The 20,082-nt window shown below is 43.2% G+C and overlaps 1 protein-coding gene across 1 annotated transcript; it reads left to right on the forward strand.

Moving 5' to 3' along the window:
* Nucleotides 1–418: 418 nt before the first annotated feature.
* CTSC (cathepsin C) lies at nt 419–19,824 on the forward strand. The gene is made up of 7 exons (XM_087757404.1): nt 419–671; nt 1,844–1,989; nt 11,956–12,122; nt 12,550–12,705; nt 14,287–14,402; nt 17,786–17,917; nt 18,669–19,824. Exons 1-7 carry the CDS (start codon nt 506–508, stop codon nt 19,169–19,171), a joined length of 1,386 nt encoding a protein of 461 aa, XP_087613530.1. The 5' UTR covers nt 419–505; the 3' UTR covers nt 19,172–19,824.
* The last annotated feature ends 258 nt before the right edge of the window (nt 19,825–20,082 follow it).

Consider the following 20,082-nt stretch of genomic DNA (forward strand, 5'->3'; position numbering starts at 1 on the left):
GGGAAGGATGCCCTTTGGGGAGGCAGATGGGCTTTGGGGAAGAGGATGGCCTTTGGAGAGGAGTACTCCCTTTGCAGTGAAGGATATCTGTTGGGGTGAGGGATGCCTTTCAGTGAGGAAGATGCCCTTTGGGGAGGAAGGTGCCCTTTGCAGGAGAGGATGCCCTTTGGGGAGGACACCCTCTGGGGAGGAGGCCATCCTTGCGAGCTGGGTGAGCGCCCATCTCCTTGTCATGGCCCTCAGGGCGGACACCGCCTTTCACAGCCTGAGGCATGCCCCACCTCTGCCGGAGCTGGGACACACGGACACACCGCGGCCTTCCCCCCACTCCCCACGACCCACAGCCCAGCTTGTCCCCCCCCAGCCCGCCCAGATGAGAGCAGGCGCGGAGGCCCGGCCCCTCTCGGCGCTGCCGTCCCGGGGCGGGCCCGGGCCCGGAGGCGGGGAGGCCGCGGCGCCCGGGCCTATTTCAGCGGCGGCGGCGGCGGGTGGCGGGAGCAGCGCCATGGCGGGGCAGGTGCTCTGCGCCGCGGTGCTGGTGCTGCTGGCGGCGTTGCCCGCGGCGCTGTGGGCCGACACGCCGGCCAACTGCTCCTTCGCCGACCTGCTGGGCACCTGGGAGCTCCGCGTCTGGCGGGGCGGCGGCCGCCACGGCAACTGCTCCCAGGAGGGTGAGACCGCGGCGGCCCTGCCCCGTTCCCTTCTCCCGGGGTCGGCCCGGTCTCGCTGGCGAGGGGGGGGGGGAGGGTCCCTGTGAGCCTGAGGGAGGAGTGGGGCGGCGGGGGAGCGGCTGCTCCGTGCCCTGAGGCCCTAAAACCGAGGCGGGCGGCGGGGACGCGGGTGCCTCTCTCGGTTGTAGCGGCCTCCCGCACCTGGGGGTCGGAGCCCTGCTGCCGGCGTCCTGCTGCGGAGCTCCCTGCCCGGCTGGAGGCAGAAAAAGGTTAATTTGAGTTAAGCAGCGTGAAACACTGGCGTTACGCTGGCTGTGGGTGACCGCTGCGAGCAGCACTGTTACTCTTCCACTTCAGTTTTTTGGGTTTTTTTTGCTTGTTTGTTTCGATATGGCCTCAACTAAGCCTCTTCATGAGCACCACCGGCTGATGCCGGTTCGCCTCGTCCTTCCTCGCAGCCCTGAGGTGCCTTCCCTCTCGGCTCGGCCTGTCCTGGACGCGGCTGTGGCTGGGCTGCTGGGTGCCACCTCCCCGGCTTCGGGGGGGCCACCGGCTGCCACAGCTTGCTGCCTGATCGCATCAGGAGAAACAGAAATATCACTTCCCTTGAGGGGATAATAGTAGTGGGGAGTTACTATTTAATTATTGTATGTCTGTATTATTTAAAAAAAAAAAATAGTAATACTTTGCTTTTTGCTCAGATGAGGCAAGTGGCTGTAGGAGCAGTGGAGGTGAGGTGGGCGGTGGAGGAGGGAGTCGGAGCGCTGGTGTGAAGGAGCACGGGGTGGCTGATGCCTCATCCCAGGTGTTTCAGGGCAAGACTTGTCACTGCAGACACAGTGCCTGAGTGACACAGTGTCCAAGTCCTGTGTAGCTGTATAGCAAGTTACGTTTAAATAAGCTGATGCTACCCAGTAATGGCTCTTTGGTGCTGCTGCTAATTAAATGTGCAAATACTGTCTAGCAGTGGAAAAAATGAGCATGTAGACCCACTGACAGGTAAGTGAAGTCCCTGAAGTGTGTTTGCTTGATGCCTTTTTGCAGAAGACTGTATTCAATTAGTGTATTTTAGCATCTTTTGGAATAAAATAAATGTTACAACATTCTTTGTACTAACTTTTTTTTGTCACTTCCACGCAATAATCATGCAATCATCTTTGTATTTCTTGCAGGGCCTGTGGAAAGAAAGGTGCTTGTGAATCTTCAGAAGTTAGATGTGGCTCAGGATAGTCTGGGAAACAATGGCTTTTTCACTTTGATTTACAATCAAGGCTTTGAAATTGTGATAAATGACTACAAGTGGTTTGCATTTTTTAAGGTGAGTTAACTCTGTGTTCTGCATTGCTGACTGTTGTTAAAGCGGCCCATAGTTAGGTTTCTCTTTAGTCCCTGAGTGCCACAGTGAGGCAGTTGGGACACTTGGTTATCTTTGGCTCTAAGGTTTGCCTGGATTACCAGATACAGGACTTTTTCCCTTACCTTAAAAAAAAAAAGTTATCAGTGGCTGGGTAGGGAGCAGAGGGAGGGAAGAGGTATTTATGGTCCACACCGGGCATTATCTGAAAAATCTGTTACAGGTGCTGGTGCTTTTCCTTCTGGGCATGCTTAAAGCAGTTGAAAGCCCTCACTAAGCTAACTCTCCCAGTGGCCTGGAATTTTTTGTTTAGTCTTCTTGCTGACAACTTGGACCCAAGTGAAATAGCAAACGTTTTTGCTTTTAGCTTTCCTTAAAAATGTTCTCAAATGCATGAACACTTCAGAAAGGCCACCTGCTCTCCTTGCTGGAGGATTTCTAAGATGTTTAAATTTTATTCCAGGATACTACTTTAACATCTAAGGAACCTTCCTGCTGCCTGTAATTGTTCTTTTGGAATAATACTGTTATTGCCAGTCCTGGTTAATGACTTCAGATCAAGCTGAAAACAGTGCTGGTAGGCAGCAGATAGACAGGAGAAGACCCACTTGCTAAGGAGTGCTCTGCTGCTGTCCTGATGAGTGGCATTATGAATCTGGAGGGTGGCTTGAGGCAATCTCTGCAGGATGACTTTGTCTGGGAGACAGATGTTTTGTGCAGCAAGGCTGCTCAGATGGTGAGTGCAGCCCTCGGCAGGAGCAGTGAACGTGTTTCTTGGTTGTTTCAGAAAGCATGATCTTGTGTCTGGCTTCAGGTGATCCAATAGTAAACACCCAGGCCTTGTCCAAGCATAAAATCTGTGAACATTGGCTAGTACTAAGGAGGGTAAGAAATGGCTTTTGCTTTAAATTGTCTTTCTGGAAGCCATTGTAGATAGCTTATTTCACAGCAGCTATTTTAGAGTCAGTGTTTTCAGATGTTAACAAAAGCGAGTGATCTAGTATTCCAGGAGACCTGTAATCCTTACTGAATAGAAATGATGTATGAGGCTCTGATTTAACTGTAGCTTCCTCCATGCCAACTGGAGCTCCTTTAAGTTAAGGGAAAGGGCCATGTAGGTTATTTTACAAGACTAATGGTGAAGTTGTTTACATGGTCTTTGTGGATTAACCCCAGTAGGCAGCTGAGCACCACACAGCCACTCTCTCAGATGGGGGAGAGAATTGGAAGGGTAAAAGTGTAAAAACTTAAGGGTTGAGATAAAGGTACTTTAATAGGTAAAGCAAAAGTTGCGTATGCAAGGAAAGCAAAATAAGGAATTCATTCACTACTTGCCACCAGCAGGCAGGTGCTTAGCAATTTCGAAGAAAGCAGGGCTTCATCATGCATAACCGTTACTTAGGAACGCAGATGACATAATTCTGAATGTCCCCCTTTTCTCCTTCTTTCCCCAGCTTTTATTGCTGAGCATGGTGTTGTATGGAATGGGATATTCCTTTGGTCAGTTGGGGTCAGCTGTCCCAGCTGTGTCCTGTCCCAACTCCCTGTGCACCCCCAGCCTCCTCGCTGGTGGGGTGGTGTGAGAAGCAGAAAAGGCCTTGGCTCTGTGTAAGCACTGCTTATCAATGCTGTTTTCATCACAAATCCAAAACGTGGAACTATATGAGCTACTATAAATAAAACTATCTGCCAAAACTAGTGCACTCTTATAACTAAGTTTTTAAAATAAGAATGCTTCTGCATAAGACAGGGTCTTATACTTGAGCAAAAGTAAAGTGTGAAAGAGAAATACCTGATTGACATTCTCTCTTCTGTATAAGCTAGTGACACTAAATTGCCATGATGTGCACTCCTCATAGGTTTGGCAGGTGATACAGCAAAAACTACAGACACTGGAGGGTGCTCTAACTGGGCAGAATTACTCTGAAACTTCTCAGGCAGGGACACCTCTGCAAGCTTCCCTACAGTGGGAGGACATGCCTGGAAAGTGGCAGGAATTGGTGCCTCCCTGAGGGTGGTGAAGCACTGTATGTTGTAGTATTGTCCAGGAACTTGGGCTTCAGGTGTCATCTCTGGCAGGTGGAATTCAGCAGTCATTGCTGGCCTTGGTGGACTCGCCTGAAATGCAGAGCTGTTTTACAAACCAGTATGGTGAGCAGTTGAAGCAAGTGTTGATTATCAAACTAATTCTTGAATGTGAGGAATTTAATCATAAAACCAGTGAGTGGCCTGCTCTGGAATATCATAGAATGGCTTGGGCTGGAAGGGACCTTAAAGGTCATCTAACTCCACCCCCCCCCGCCATGGGCAGGGAAGCCCCTCACTAGACCAGGCTGCTCAGGGCCCTGTCCAGCCTGGCCTTCAACACTGCCAGGAATGGGGCGTCCACAGCCTCTCTGGGCAACCTGTGCCAGTGCCTCACCACCCTCCGAGTAAAGAATTTTTTCCGAACATGTAATCTAAATGTCCCCTCTTTCAGTTTGAAACTGTTCCCCCTTGTCCTATTGCTATCTGCCCTTATAAAGAGTCTCTCCCCCTCTTATATAAGCCCCCTTTAAGTACTGGAAGGCCACTATAAGGTCTCCCCAGAACTTTCTCTCTTCCAGGCTGCATAACCCCAGCTCCTTCAGTCTGTCTTCATAGCAGAGGTGCTCCAGCCCTCTGATCATCTTAGTGGCCCTCCTCTGGATCTGTTCTAAAAGGTCCACATCTTTCTGTGCTGAGGGCTCCAGAGCTGGATGCAGTACTCCAGGTGGGGTCTCATGAGGGCAGAGTAGAGGGGGAGAATCACCTCCCTTGACCTGCTGGCTCATATCCAGCTTTTCATCCACCAGGACCCCCAAGTCCTGTGTGGCTGCTCTCAATGAGTTCTTCTCCCAGTCTGTGCTCGTGTCTGGGATTGCCCTGACCCAGGTGCAGGACCTTACACTTGGACTTGTTGAACCTCATTTGGTTCATATGGGCCCACTTCTCAATATAAATGGAGCTGTTTGTTAGGCACCAACTTGAAGACAGTTGAGAGACACTGAAGGCTCTACTGCTGCTATCTATACCTTGTGAAATATGTCCCTGGAAGATGAGCACTAAGTCAATTGACTAAGTGCTGATCTCGTGTATTCCTCTGTGCTTATGAAAATGTAAATGCATTGATTTGCAAGAGTATTCTTAAACAATATACCCAAACTGAGTTATAGAATAATTTAAGCTGGAAGGAACTTCTCAAGGTCATCTGATCCAATTTACTGCTCAAAATAAAATCAGTCAAATATACAGCTGAGCAGTAGCATTGCACAATGGCTTGCATTTCATGGTCGTGAATGTGTCTTAGCCTTTTGTAAGCAAATGGATTAATTAATAGTTTTACGGTTGCTTTTGGTATTGAGAAATAGCAAGCTGCTTTGGCTCATTGTTCAGTAGTAGGGATTCCATCAGCAAGGCATGCTTAAATGAAAGGCTTCTTTCCTTAAATATTATAGAGAGAATTAAGGTCCAGTTCAGTTACCCTCTCTTTTTCTGCTGTAAAGGAAACCACAGATTACCAAGATGCAAGTATAATGGCCGAAAAGGACAAGGAAATACCACAGCACTTAGTAAATGCATTTTTTGCTGCAGACAACTAGTTGGCTTTGTTATGCAACAAATTGCAATACTGTATCTGCAAAATTGTTATTTCATAATTGTCAGTGGGGACTTGGGGGAAAGAAGTGGTTCCTTATGAACTGCTTGACGTTGTGACATACTTAAATATGTCTATCTGTTTACTTTTAATCCAGTAAATATTGCATTACATATGGAATAGAAATATAAAAATATCAGTCCTGATATAAACTAAAAATGTGATTTTTGTCTATCAAATGCAGCTAATCCTCTTTTAGGACCTATTCCATCATCATCTATTGTAAAGCTTCTAGGGGACAAGTAATGTACTCCACTCAATGCATGCTTCAGAGGTTTTTGAAAAATGATTGTCTGTTTAAAATACTCCTACCATTTGCACCTGAAAGTAACATAAACATAGCATACTCCAATTTGCTTAGTGTTGGTCATAATCTAGAAGCCCTTGGAGTAAAATAGGGTAAACTAGAATGCTGATTGATAAAGGCCTTCCTCCCTGGAAATGCAGCAAGAGGAAAGCATAAAAGCAATCTCTTAGAATATTGCTTAGCCTTGATCGCTATTGACAATGTGGAAAGTCGTTAGACAAAGTCCCTTTAGAATTCATGGAAAGGAATAATTATCTTTGCTGGCAGCCCCTTGCTTTACAGCAAGAAGGTACAGACCTAATATGTTTAATAGGGAGTAATTTGCTATTGTTCTAAGTACTTGGTAAAATTACTTAGTTTCGCTCTGAAATAACCTTCCAATGTGAACACTGTTCTGGGGTTACAGCTTGATTCTAGAATGACGTTTTGGTTCATGGAGCAGTTCGTGGTGGTGGTTTCCAGAAGAAAGATTTCATGCTCATGAGTTGTTTCAGAAGAGCAAAATTGTTACTCCCAGTTTTCAAAATACTAATTTTTATTTCAGTTGTTACAATGTAATAATTAGGCAGAAAATAAAACTCTGAAGTTGGTCTCATACCATGCTTGGAGTTCTGCTCTTCTGAAAATGCTTACAGGTATCAGAGCAGCCATAACACAGAAAGCATTGCATATCTCCTTCCATGGCTGTGGGTTTGGGCTTGTCAGGAAAGTATTCATTGCTTATGGGCTGCTTATATTTTTCAAGTTCTGTTTATGTTGCATTAAAGTTAAATGATGTGGCTAAAACTTCATCATGGTGACAGGACAGATAAAGCATCCCAGTTTACCTACTATGATCCTTTAACACTTTCCTAATATTCTGTTGTTGAACAGAGGATGGAGTTGCTGGGCTAAATGAACAGCAGCATTTGAGGCAATACAGTACTTCATGTGCTTCAAGCATAAAGTGCCACTGGTGCTAATTGAACTTGGAGTGTATTTTTTGCTTAATGTGAAAGAATGAAGCTATTAATTTCTAACAAGAATGCTGTGGGCTTATCTAAATGGTGGCTTTATCAGAGCTGCTGTAGTTGTGTGGATGTAGACACAGGCTGATGATGCATGTTTCAGTGAGTTTTTAATAGCCTTTTGTTCCTGTGGCTTACTAAACAGACACCCACTAAAACTTTTGTAGGGCCTCACTGCCTTTACAAGTTATTTGTCTTTTACCTGGGGACTGCGGGGAAATGACTTTCTACACCAAAGGAGGGGATTGGGTGAGCTTATCAATGTATTTTTTTCCTCAGTTTGCTTTAGTAGCTTAAGTAAATAAGCTCTAACAGTGTTTTATTTCTGTTGTTGTACATAGGCTTGTCCCTCAAGGCTTGCCAAGTGAAATGCAGCACGCTACTGCATTCTTGTATTCTGCTTCTCACAAGTCATAGTTACTCTGCCTGATGTTTGTTTGCAGCACAAAAGAACTTGTTTATGGGAATGCTCTTGTTTCTTATTTAATGTGTGCTGCTGAAACATCCCTATACTGAACTTGGATGTGAAGTTAGTGTACTGACTCTTGGCAGAAGCTTACGTGTGTGCTTCTGCTAGATGATATAAGGATTCTGTAAGGCTATGCAACATATAAGGCTCTAAAGATTTTTTTTCCCAAGGGGTGGCAAAAGAAATGGGAACAGCATAACATAAAAAGCTAGAGTGGGGCTGAAAGGAAAATTGAGGCTAACTTGTTTCAATTATTTGATATCTTTGTAGTATTTATTTAGTGTTAAGACTACCACTTTGAAGGGAGGCAGTCTCATAAGATTCTCACTGTTTGTCCCTTAAGCTAAGTGGTACTACTTCTGGTTTTTGCTAGAGGACATCTCAAGTCAGGAGTCTGGCATTTTTCATATTAAAATGTTAGCACTACTTCAGCAAAAAGAAAGAAATAGATCAGTAACTTGAGTAGTGGAATATTCTATAATCTTTTCCAGACTGACTTGGTGACATCTTTATCACATCTTCTCCTCTCTTCCCCAACACCCACAAATTTGGTTAAAACCAAGGAGTTCCATTCTGAAATAACCAGCCTAGACAAGTGACAGTAGTTAATGTCTAAATTTCAGAATGTTAAAAAAAAAAATCTGAATGTATTTTATTCCATGTTGCTAAAATAGAAGTGTTAGAGTTGCTAATGCTATTTAATCATCCTGCAAATCAATTGAAAGTTAACTTCTAACTTACCTTAGTGGGGTTTACTTAACTAGCAAGTGCAACTGCTGCTTCCCTAAAGTGGAAATTTGAGTTGCAGAATGTTCCCTAGAGGAAAGAAAATGCGTCTGTAGTTGCTGTTTGCTTGCATTTTATATCGGGCAGCAAGATGCAGTGGTTTGTTCTGGTATCTTCTGTATTTTTGTACAGTAGGGCATCTGCAATCCTATTCTAATTAAAATGTGCTTCCCATATTAAAATGCGTAGGCACACTTGTAAATTTGATGAGTGGTAAGTCTTTCCACCAGGCTTAATGTATAGGGTAGTCCTGCCTCCTGCAACTCACGTTGGCTTATTGTCTGAACACTGCTTAAATTGAGAACAGTAGACGTAAAAGAGGATGGGATGGCAGCCTGTGTATGTAGCGCTGCTGAATCCCTGTTAAAATGCTGTGTCCAATAAGGTCTCCATCCTTTCTTGCTTTCCTCTTAGATTAAAAATTTAAACAAAGCTTTAAACAATTACATTTTTTTACCAGGACTAGAATTGAATGTGCAATTAGATTGTCGTGATGACCAACCAGGAAAGACTTTACTAAAAGTACACTGTACCAAAAAGCCTACCTAGGTTCAGGTATCTAATAGCAAGCCTTGAAATTTAGGCTCATGAAGCCTTTTGAGGTTAATGTTGGAGTTGCTTGGCTAAATTCTGGCATTAGGTAAAGTCACATGAGTTGTCAGACTTGAGAACTTATTAATTTAAAAATGGAAGCCATCTTAAGTCTGCAGAAGAAATGCATGCAGCAGTTGTCCAGCAGTTGCTGGTGGTCACAGCTGTGTGGCTGTTGATATCCATGAAGGATGTGGTTCTTTGATGGTTTCCACAGATGTGCTGGGTACTGTGCTGGCAGCTTCGGTTGAGTCTGGCATGGTAGTTTGCATCTGCCTGAGTCAGCAGTTGTTCGTGCAATAGTGCCGTGCTGAGCTGGTGCAGCTGAGGTTAGTCATGCCCCTGTATGACTGTTGTTTGGGCAGGCATACTCAGAAGTCCTCTGAAACTGATAGTCAGATTTGCTAGATCTAATCTTTCAGAGCCCTTCACAATAAGAAATGCTGCATGTGGTTTTAGCAAAGAAATATTGATTTGATGGTATACCTTCCTAGTAGTAAGCAGTGGGTGTCATTGTCACGGCACGAGTGACTTTGCTATCCTGTTTTAGTTCCTCTAACATGTGGCCCATTGGGGAGTTACCTAGGTTGTAGAAATGAAGCATAAGTATTGAGTTTTTTAAAGGTTTCTCAACCAAGTCTCTACATCAATGGCTCTCAATTAGAAGGTGGGGGGAGGAAGCAAATGGGGACCTTATGGGTATATTTCTATTTCTTAGCTGAAAATGGCTCTTGGAGTTGAGATTCCCTTTATCCAGATGCTATAGTCTCAAAGTCTCCATCTACCCTTCTTAAAGCCAATTCAGCAGTAGTATATTATCTACCAGTCTACAAAAACATTGCCGCAGAGGACTTGGGTTGCTTAAGTTTAGGCTTCTACACAGACTGCCTGAAATTGGGGTTTTGTCTCTTGTCTATCTTGAAACATTGCCACTGAATGTCCCCTCACCCCCTTCCTAGTTTTGTTGGTATATTTGAACTGAACGAACAGCATAAGAAATTTGCTAAATTCACTTCCCCGAAAAGTAAGTTGCACAAATGGTGTGAATACTATTCTAGTTATCTACATCTTAAAAAAAAAAAAAGCAATAAATTTAATCTCCAAAAAAAAAGGAGAGGGATTTCTAGGACAAAGAACAAAAACAAGGCAAATTGTCATTTTAATTTGCTAGTTAGCAGAAAACTCATTACCTTTTTTCTGTGAAGATAAGTCCCAAATCTGTTCCACTCGTTATGATTCAGTATGATTCCCCATGCTAGGCAGGACCTGCATCTGAATGTTGCAGGAAGCAGGCCTTTTCCTTGAGTATTCTTCAAGGATTTGGACTGAAGGCCTGTACTTATCAAGAATGGTTGTGATTGCTCTTGTTTTAATCTGTGGCAGCTTTTAGATAGGCAAGACAGGTAGCTATTAATTTACATTATCATGTAGAGCCAAATAAAGTGCTCTCACAGTAACTTATTGATGTGAAGTCAATAACCTGGTGCTTTTGGTAGTGTCTGGATTTCTAGCAATGCTGTTGTGAAGAGGGTATTTTTCAAAAGCCATCACTGGACTGTGCCCTTGGTATTTGGCCAAGTGTAGTTATTTCCCATATTGCACAATCTTGCATGGTAAGATAGGATGAATAGAACAAAGTAACAGCTCAGCCTTCTGCTGCCCCCGTCCTGCTCTGGTCAGCAAACATGTTTACTGTGCTAGACAACCAAGGGTGGAGATGTGATGCCTCTGCAACCTCCAAACTGGGGACAAAGCAAGTTCCTATGGTTCTAAAACAGTCAGAGGATTAACCTTTAACTTTATCACTCTGAGAGACTTAATTATTTCACTGTGTGTTCTCCTTCAGATTCCCCACAGAGCCTTGACATAGTCAGAAACCTCCCAGTCTCTTTATTTACTTTATTTTCCATCTTGAGGCATTTCCATCACTGTAAGCCACCACCTTCTTCAGTGAAGAGACTGAGCAAGCATTTTGTTGAAACATAGCTACGAAATCCCCTGTACTGTTGTCCAGGTAGAACTCAAATAGGATGGGATTTAATAAAGCATTCTTGAACGAGGAAACTTGGATTCCATTTAAGTGATTTGTGTGATTAGAAGAGTCAAGTTAAAGCTTTTGTTGCATGGGGTTTTCAGGCTCCTGTGTAGCTTGATACAAAACAGACTTTAACCTTAAGAGATGAGTAAAGATAGTTTTGGCGTTCCCCCCCACCCTGGGACATTCTGCTGTCAAGGAATTGCTAATCCAGGAAATTTACGCAGCTGGACAAAGTGTTAGTGCTAGCTGTTATATGAAAACACATTATACTGAATAGATTAACTTATTACTCCTCTTCAGTGGTAAAATGAGGACTTGTGTGGCTGAATAAGGAAGTATTAGGACTTGGGACTTTATGCTTTAGTAACGCTCCCCTCACTGCCAACTTCAGATGACTTGCTCTGAATGGATCATTATTTCTTATTGTCTCATTTTGATAGTTCAGGTGAAATTGTTTCTTAATGCTCTTCCACCACAGCTCAAACTTAAAGCAGTTGCAGGAAGTCTCATCTTTGCTTCTGACTTCTAAACCAGAAATGCTATAGTATGATTCTCCCTGAGAGGTTATGGGATGAGAAACTTGCTATCCTCCCTGTGTTTACTTTTCAGGCTGCCATGAGTCTTAGTTCCACAAACTTTTGCAGCAGTCCAGGGTTAGTTTGACTAGTCACATATTTGGTGCAAGAAACCACAGAGCCTTGAAAAGAAGAATAAATGCTAAGAGGTCTCTTACATTTTGCCTAGAAAGTAACTGTTGAACCCAAACAATTAGCACCTCTTAGTTGATACTGATACTAATGCATGCTTTGTTGCTAAAAGTGCAAGTCACAACCTGTTTGTCTTCCTCTAGCAATTTGATAAGATCAGTTTCTTTCATCTGCTTAACCTTTTTTTGATGCTTCTTTGTCTTGAAATCAAACACGATGCTGGTTGATCTGGATACATGTTTGGCCACTTTCTCTGAAACACAGGCAAAAAGCAGCTGGGTGGGTAGGGGCTACTGCTATGCTAACAAATGCATCCACTCAACACAAGCATAACCTCTTCCTGTTACAGTACAAAAAGGAAGGACAGAATGTAACCAGCTACTGCAATGAGAGTCTACCAGGATGGGTACATGATGTACTTGGCCACAATTGGGCTTGTTTCAGCGGACATAAGATTTTTTCATCTCCCTCAGATGTTCGCATAAATGAGCTACCTCTCCAGAAGCCCAGGGGAAGGTAAGCAACAGATAAGTGACCTTTTACTAGAATAAAATGTTTGGTAACTGTGCTTCAGGTTTCAGCTAAAACCACATGGACCAATTCTGTGACTGAGGGCAAAGTTAATGCCAGTGATAATGTTGGGAATAAACCTGAATGCACAAAGGCAGAGGAGTGTGTACCCATCACATCACACACTTTCTCCTTCAGTCTGTGGTGAAGCCCAGTTACAAAACTGGCATGTCTAAAGAAGATGATTGTAGCCTTCTAGTTAGTGTCTCAAATTTCAGAAACCTTGCCTTGATCCAATAGTTGCATGCTTCTTTATCAGTACTTACCAGAAGACACTTACAGAGTTAGTCTTCCATATTCAGTTTAGAGAACACATTTATTTCTGAATCCCAGTTGTTTTCTTACTGTTATATTTCGTTGCTTTTGTTTGCAGACTTTCAAGCAGACGCTACGTGCACAACTTTGACTTTGTAAATGCTATCAATGCTCGGCAGAAGTCCTGGAGAGCAACAAGATACAAGGATTATGAGAACTTTGCCCTGGAAGAGCTAACTAGAAGAGCTGGGGGTCTCTCTTCCAGAGCTCCAAGGTACTAAGGCCTTTTGTTTTGCCATAAACCCCACTGCTGCAAAGAATCTGCTTGTATTTGTCCTGGCTCTTTGTAGCTGTGTCTTGGCTTGTAGTTCAGTTGTTTAATCAAGTTTCAAGGCCTTCCAGCTCATTTTCATGGAGTGCCAACATGTTTCTTCATTTGAATGGTTATTCTGAGCATGTGTTGTCTTGTAGTTGAGACAAATAGGGTCATCTACCCTTTAATCTTGCCCAGTAACTCGCTGCTGAATTCCTATGTGCAGGGAAGAAGTGGGGACAGCCTGAGTTATCATCTCGCTCTCCTGTCAACCCATCAGCTGCTTGCCATAGTCCTGAGTTTTTGCTTGACCATCTTCCTGGTTCTGCTAGATCATAATTGCAATTAAAAGCAATGAACCACATTCTTCTATTAAACATGAATAATAAAGATTTTTCTGAGGGAATTTTCTGGTTACTTTGGTAACTTGCCATGCCTGTAATCAGGGTCCTCTAACAGGAGTAGAGTGTCTTGGTGAAGAAGCATGAAGTAGCCCTGAGGGTGCCTTCAGGGTCTTGCAGATCACATGGCAGAGAGTAGTAATGGAGATGGATGCATGGTCCTCTACATTAATTTGAGAACTAGAGTTCTTTGATCTGGAGATTGCCTTTACAGCTCTCTTACCTTCTTTGTATTTTTGCTTTTTCCACTCTGATACTGCTGTGGGTACAAATGCTACTTACTTTTCCAAACTGTGGCAATTGTATAGTAGGACCTTCTTCTACAAACATACAATAAAAATTCTGATTTGCATGGGAGTATCATGCAGATTATCATGGTCTCATCCTATAGGCAGAAGTCTCCTTGTAGGTGGTCTTAAATACAGTAACCTGTTTGGAAGCCTGTTGCACCATGTAGTGCCATGACAGTAGTTTGTTGGCCCTCTCATGCTTTCAGAACAGACTCCAGTGTCTGGTGTTTGTGAATGGCACTTGGTACATGACTTAAGGGACAAGCATCAGGTTGTGTGAAAGCTGAATGCAGGAAGCTCTTGGCTTGCTGATATATGAGCATCACTTGGCTGCAGGTGGTAGATGAGGACAAGTAACATTTAATACTCCTTCAATAGTCACAGTAAAAACTTGCTCCAGGGAAGTCTCCGGGGCAAGTGGGACTGCAGTTATTGAAGTGTTGATGTAAGCCATGTCTGTCTGTAGTAGCTATCAGTGCATGCTGCCAAGGCGAGGTGCCTTCTGCAGTCAGATATTCTACACACCTTGTGATGGCAGAGGTGTAAAATAGCTGTTGCAGAGCTGCATTGCTACTGAGAGTTACCTCAGCACTTCACATTGGTTTAAAAGTATTTGACCTCACCAGCTTGTGGATAGTTCATAATATAGTTCCCTCAGGGAGGGATTTGAGTAGTCTTGAATCCTGCTGAAACTAATTGACACCCACTCAGCTTAGATGGACACTGTTTCAAATAACTTAGCGTGAAGTAAGTGCAACTAGTAGAAGCCAGAGGATGACAACTGAGTATTATATGATTGTTTCCTTGCCTAGAGTGTGATGTGTTACTCAGAAGCATTTTCTCCTCTTTAGACCAAAGCCTGCACCTCTAACAGCAGAGTTACTCAAACAAGTTTCAAGCTTGCCAGAATCCTGGGACTGGAGAAATGTGAATGGTGTCAATTATGTCAGCCCCGTTCGGAATCAAGGTAAAAAAAAAAATGATCAAAACTGTGAATAAAACACTCTAGAGGTCCATTGATGTACTCTGTAACTTGCTGTTAACAAGAAGGTTTTGTCTAGTGTCTTGCAGTTGGTAGATTACACCTTTACTATGAATAGCCTGCAGAAACCAGGTGGAGTCCTGGCTGGCAACACTGTGCCAAAGTAGAAGGTGGTACTGACTTATCCAAATGGCAGTGTCTCTTGCTGGAGTGAAAGCCAATTACCACAGTGCCCTGCATAAAGACAGCTATCAAGCTTTGTCCAAACAGTCTCAGTCGTGCTTTTCTGCAGGCTGACAGAACTGATGTACATTTAATTCTTTCCCTACTTCCTGCTGATGGCAAATTATCATGCAGCTTTAATGAGTAAACAAATTAAAATTGTTTATACTGCCTCCAGTTCTTGTCACCTTGATAACTTTAGGAGTTACTTAAATGGCTAGTTGCAAGAGGAGGTGTCAGTCACTATGAAAAGTGTGGACACTGATAAATACTTGTAAACTAATTTTTTTTTTTGTTTGCCCCTGTGATAGGCAAGGATTTAGCTCCAAGTAGACTTAAAAGGATACCATTCTAGTATATGTTTATTCTATAGGGAGTGCTTTTATAGCACTATAGTGTGAGATACCTGCATTAGATAGTTACATACTGGAGGCCAGAGGTGGACTCAGTTAATGTGTCCCTTCTCTGATCCACCATTTCCAAAGAAATTTGCGTCTACTGGTAGCTATCTGGTTGCAACTTTGAGGAGAAGGGAATGTAACATTAGCATGGTGGGGAGGGAATCACTTAAATCACTGGTCCCTCATTTATGGCTTAGTTTTTCTGCCAGATTCTGCCAGCTGGACTCCTGGTAGCAGAAGAAACATAGGAAGGTTTGTGGGACTTCTAGCTCACAAGCTGACACACAGCATCACTGAAAGATGGCCACAGGAAATGATACGGTCTATGGAGGTGTGAGTCCATACTTTTTCCTGGTGTGGACTGTGAATATGCCAAGAGCTCTTTTACCTTCCAAACAGTTGAACACTCAGTCCCAAACTTACCCTTTCTCCATTGTGTTGCTTCAAAGTTTCTCTAAATGAGAACTAATCTGTTGCTTCCAGTACTAAAGCTGCCTACGTTTTTCCTGTAATCTGAGAATCCATGCTCAGTATGTTAAATTTCTATGGAATATGCATTCTGCTCCCTTAAATAAGAAATTGGCTTTCAGGCTTTAAAAAAAAAAACCTCCAGAAGAGGACCTTGTGCAAAATAGTGCTGTCATACAAATTAAGTCTTGCTTATGGTGGCTTGTATGATTTTTCTGAGGCGCTGGATATCCTTGCTTCATTAAAATGATGGTATTAGAAAGTCTTAGTTGTACATCATTAAGATTATTAGCTGACTAATTAGAAAATGCCATGAGGGAGAAGGCTGCAAGCAGTAAGATGCCAGTTGTGTGGCATATACAGAGAGAACTGTATGAATTACAAGATCATGGCTTCCCGGATCTCATATGCTTGTGGAGTTGCTGCTCTTTACCTAAGGAGAAAAAAAATACATCTTAAGTGGACAAGAATTAAAAGGGAAATGTGCATTCTCTGTAGAATACCTTGAGACATGGCAGGCTTTATGCAACTGCAGTTGTCTTGGACTGTAGTATTTACTGCCAGTGTGTTAGCATCCCTGCTATTATTTCCTATAGTCAAGACAGTAAAGATTGAGTTCTCAGGTTGTTTATAGAGCAGTAACTGCATCTTTGAGCCAAGAGATGTCATCTTTGAAGATAGCCCTGTCATTGCTTGTTACCAACTTTACTGGGGGGCAGAAGAGGGGAACCTACAGATTTCATTAGCCTTAGAGTGCAGTTCCAATTTCTTGCTGACTTCTTTCTGCAAGCTTTTTCTGCAGATCAAAGTGGGTGAAAAGCCTGGTCAGCTGATTCTTCACTAGGTGTGCTGGTCTCCTCCTTACTCCTCATAATGTAACAGCCCTTTGCAGTAGAGCAAGTGGAATCTGATGTGGCTGAAGCGTCAGTTGACTCTGGAAGAGAATTTGTGGGAAGTCTTGGAAAAGCAACTACTCTTGCAGCTGTGTTGGTTTCTGCTGATGCAGTGTGGTTGCCATGCTGTGGGCCTCACAAATACCACTGTGGTAACAGGAAAGAAATTTAGCAACCACCCCAACAGACTTCAGACTGAAATAGTTGTGTTAATTGTATTTTTTACGTTTTTGCACACAAAGTGCAACAGTGTTCTGCAGCATGGCCCATCTCTGCTGTGACTGTACAGTGAGTGGGAGGCATGCCTTTCACTGCTTCAGTTTGCCCTGCTGGGCAAAGACCGTTCATGTTCAGGCTGATTTTTGCCCCTTTTCTTCAGAGATATGTCTGACTGAGTGAAGGTGCAATTTCATGAAGTCTTGCTTTTGTAATAGCTCTGCTTTTACACACCTACACAGTTCAGGAGAAAGTATTTTGTTTTGTTCCTCAAGCCTCCCTCCTTTTCATAGCTCTGCAATATTTGACTTTCCTACTGTCAGGAAACAAAAGGAAATCAAGCACCTTGGTGACAATCAGCAGATAAAATAGGACCTCATCCATGTAATTGTCCTGCCCTGTGATGCTTGTCATTCCACTTCCAAAGGTTTTTAATGTGTTCCAGGAAGCTCCTAGGGAGTGAAGAGGTCTAAAACTAGAAACAACACTAAATTTTGATGCAAAAGTAAGGGGACTTAACTCTCTGCTGGGAAACAGAAAGGAAATTAAGGTGCCTCTGAAAAGCCAGTGTAAAAATTATATGCCCTTGGGAAGTAAGGGGAGCCAAGATGAATCCGCTGTATCAAACCTGCTATTTATACCACTCAAAAGTCAGTTATTTTAGGGGTAGCTCTAGAGGTGTAATATTTTTTCCAACTGGAAATTACAGCATTAAATCCATTGATAGGTTGACATAATCTAGAACAATATTGTCAGCATTCACTTAAAATAGTTCATTGCCCCTTAGCAGGTGTGCTCCATAAAGGGTTATAGTCTGAGGCAGTAGGTTATGAGCCTTCTCAGCCCTGCTAATGTGGTCCCTGTAGGTTCATTCTGAAGGAATAGCATAGCTCTTAAATGATACTACTGAAAAACACTGAAGAACAATATTGTCTCTTATTCTTGAATAAGCTCAGTGTTCCTTCAAAAACTTGTTAGAAGTTTTTTGAATTGCATGCTTAAAAGCTAAATGTATATTTAAAGTTTTTGCTCTATCAGTGTTCCAACTTCTAATCGCTGTCTGGTAGGTTTTGACTTTTCAGGGGACTCTAGCAGTAGTTGTACCTGAATGCAGGTGGCTTGCCTTGTTTATGTTGCTGACTGCTCTTTGTGGTTCCTCTTTCTTCAGGCTCATGTGGCAGCTGTTATGCATTTTCCTCCATGGGCATGCTGGAAGCAAGAATACGTATCCTCACAAACAACACTCAGAAACCAATCTTTAGTCCTCAGCAGGTTGTGTCTTGCAGCCAGTATTCTCAGGGTATGTACACTGGTGTATACGAAGATAACTTTCAGTAATGGTAATGCTGTGGAAGGAGACTATACTAAAAAAAGTCCATGCCTTCCCCATCACCCATAATTTAGTTTTTTCATAAAGTATCTGGCAGGCTATATTCTATAGTACTTCTTTTTTTGAAAGATTGCAGAAAATATTTCGGAGTTGTCAGCCCACCTTACTGTAGGGATAGGACTGAACCAGGATCAGGTGGCCTCATGTTCAGGATGTTATTGGATTTTAGGTAGATCTGTCTGAGAGGTGGGGAATACCTAAGGAGTAGGGCTAAAAACATAGCTACATTGCAATGCATGCCTGAAAGAGTGGAACCAAATATTGTCCCAAAAGCATATTCAGAGGGAGGAGGAGCATACAGGGAGGGGGAGATGGGCAAAAGCAATGACTAAAGCTTTCCAAAGGACAGTACCTGTGTTAGGACAGGTCTCCCTACTGTGTGTAACTAACTGCTCTTCCTGATGGGGAGTGCCAGGAGCAGTTGGATGAGAAGGTGGTCCATGCATTAGTGTTCCCAGTATAGCTCCCACTGATGTGAGTTTTGTCTTGGGTGTTTCAGAAAGCTAGCTATAGCTAACTGGAATATTAGGATTATCTGGGGTCACTGCAGTTTGTGTTCAATCCCGTATCTTAAAAGTGTTCTGAAAGATATGAGTAGGAGAGTCTCTCACCTCAAATAACTCTCCAAGGGAATAAGCAGACTTTTTTTTTTCCTGTTTAGGTTGCGATGGTGGCTTCCCGTACCTCATTGCTGGAAAGTATGTCCAAGACTTTGGTGTGGTGGAAGAGGACTGCTTCCCTTACACAGCCCAAGATTCTCCATGCCTTTTCAAGCGCAGCTGTTACCACTACTACACTTCTGAGTACCACTATGTTGGTGGTTTCTATGGAGGCTGCAATGAAGCCCTGATGAAACTTGAGCTTGTTCTGCATGGGCCAGTGGCTGTTGCCTTTGAGGTTTATAGTGATTTCATGCTTTATAAAGAGGGGATCTACCATCACACTGGGCTGCAGGATGACTTCAATCCTTTTGAATTGACCAATCATGCTGTCTTGCTGGTGGGCTATGGTACAGACCCAAGAAGTGGTGAGAAGTTCTGGATTATGAAGAACAGCTGGGGCACCTCGTGGGGAGAAGATGGTTACTTCAGAATCCGTCGTGGCACTGATGAATGTGCAATTGAAAGCATTGCAGTGGCTGCAACTCCTATTGCAAAATTATAAATGCAGAGGTCTTCATCCATTCAGTGCCTTGTCCCCAGCCATAAGGACATACTGATTGTTAGAAACTGGTTGAAATCTATCCCCAGCTTGAAAAGGGGAGCTTTAATGACATTTTCCAGAACAGAGCAAACAGTTTCCCTAGGTGAGAGGATGACCACTGTTAGCTCTGCTCTGTGCACTGAAGGCTTCCTCTCAAGTCTGACAGCAGATCACCTAGAATGCAATGGCAGTTTTGGTAACAGTGGTGATAATTATTCATCACTGGATATACATCTTCAGTCACCAGTTGCATTTTCCTCTGTGGACAATCTTGAACTTCAAATCTCAGAGGGAAGCGTCTGGTATGATAATCTGTAACTACTCTGAAAGGACAGTGTAGTGCCTTATTTCTCAGAAATCAGGAAGTCACTGCAATTTAGAACATAAGTGCATATTGGGGAGGGAATGGGCAATTACACTGATGAAAAGGAAGTGTTAAAGCTTTAAGTGTCCTGCAAAAACTGCATGTCAAACCCTTATGATGATAAAAATCAATTCTATATTTCAGGCTGTTACTAAATGTTCCAGTTCTGGATTTTATTGCTGTGCTTTGCAATTGATCATCTCAAGAGTTCAATAAAAATTACCCCACTCCTGTAGGAGTTTGTACTTGTGGAAGTAGTTGGTTCTTTATTTCAGTGACCTGTCTGAAGTTGTGAGCTTCTTGTCAAGAACTTCTTTCTGTAGCAGGATTTAAACTGCTGGGGAAGGAGGATGAGAGGGGAGAGGAACTAGGAATCATCCAGCTGAGGCCAAGATTCTCACAGCAGCATCAAGCAAGGTTGTCCAGGAGTCTAGTAGTCCTTGCTGTGGATATGGGACAATTGAGTAAATTGGCTAATTTCACACGAATCCAGTGTAAGTCCTCTCTG

The sequence above is a fragment of the Nipponia nippon genome, unplaced genomic scaffold (assembly GCF_047370975.1).
Source record: "Nipponia nippon isolate SJK-2023a ecotype South Korea unplaced genomic scaffold, ASM4737097v1 scaffold_2, whole genome shotgun sequence".
Taxonomy (NCBI): Eukaryota; Metazoa; Chordata; class Aves; order Pelecaniformes; family Threskiornithidae; genus Nipponia; species Nipponia nippon.

What these genes read in the sequence shown, in the direction of transcription:
- CTSC (XM_087757404.1), top strand. Translation starts at nt 506, where the DNA reads ATGGCGGGGCAGGTGCTCTGCGCCGCGGTGCTGGTGCTGCTGGCGGCG. An exon ending in AGTGGTTTGCATTTTTTAAG is followed by an intron (nt 1,990 to 11,955) that starts GTGAGTTAACTC and finishes TTCCTGTTACAG; the next exon opens with TACAAAAAGGAAGGACAGAA. An exon ending in CAGCCCCGTTCGGAATCAAG is followed by an intron (nt 14,403 to 17,785) that starts GTAAAAAAAAAA and finishes CTCTTTCTTCAG; the next exon opens with GCTCATGTGGCAGCTGTTAT.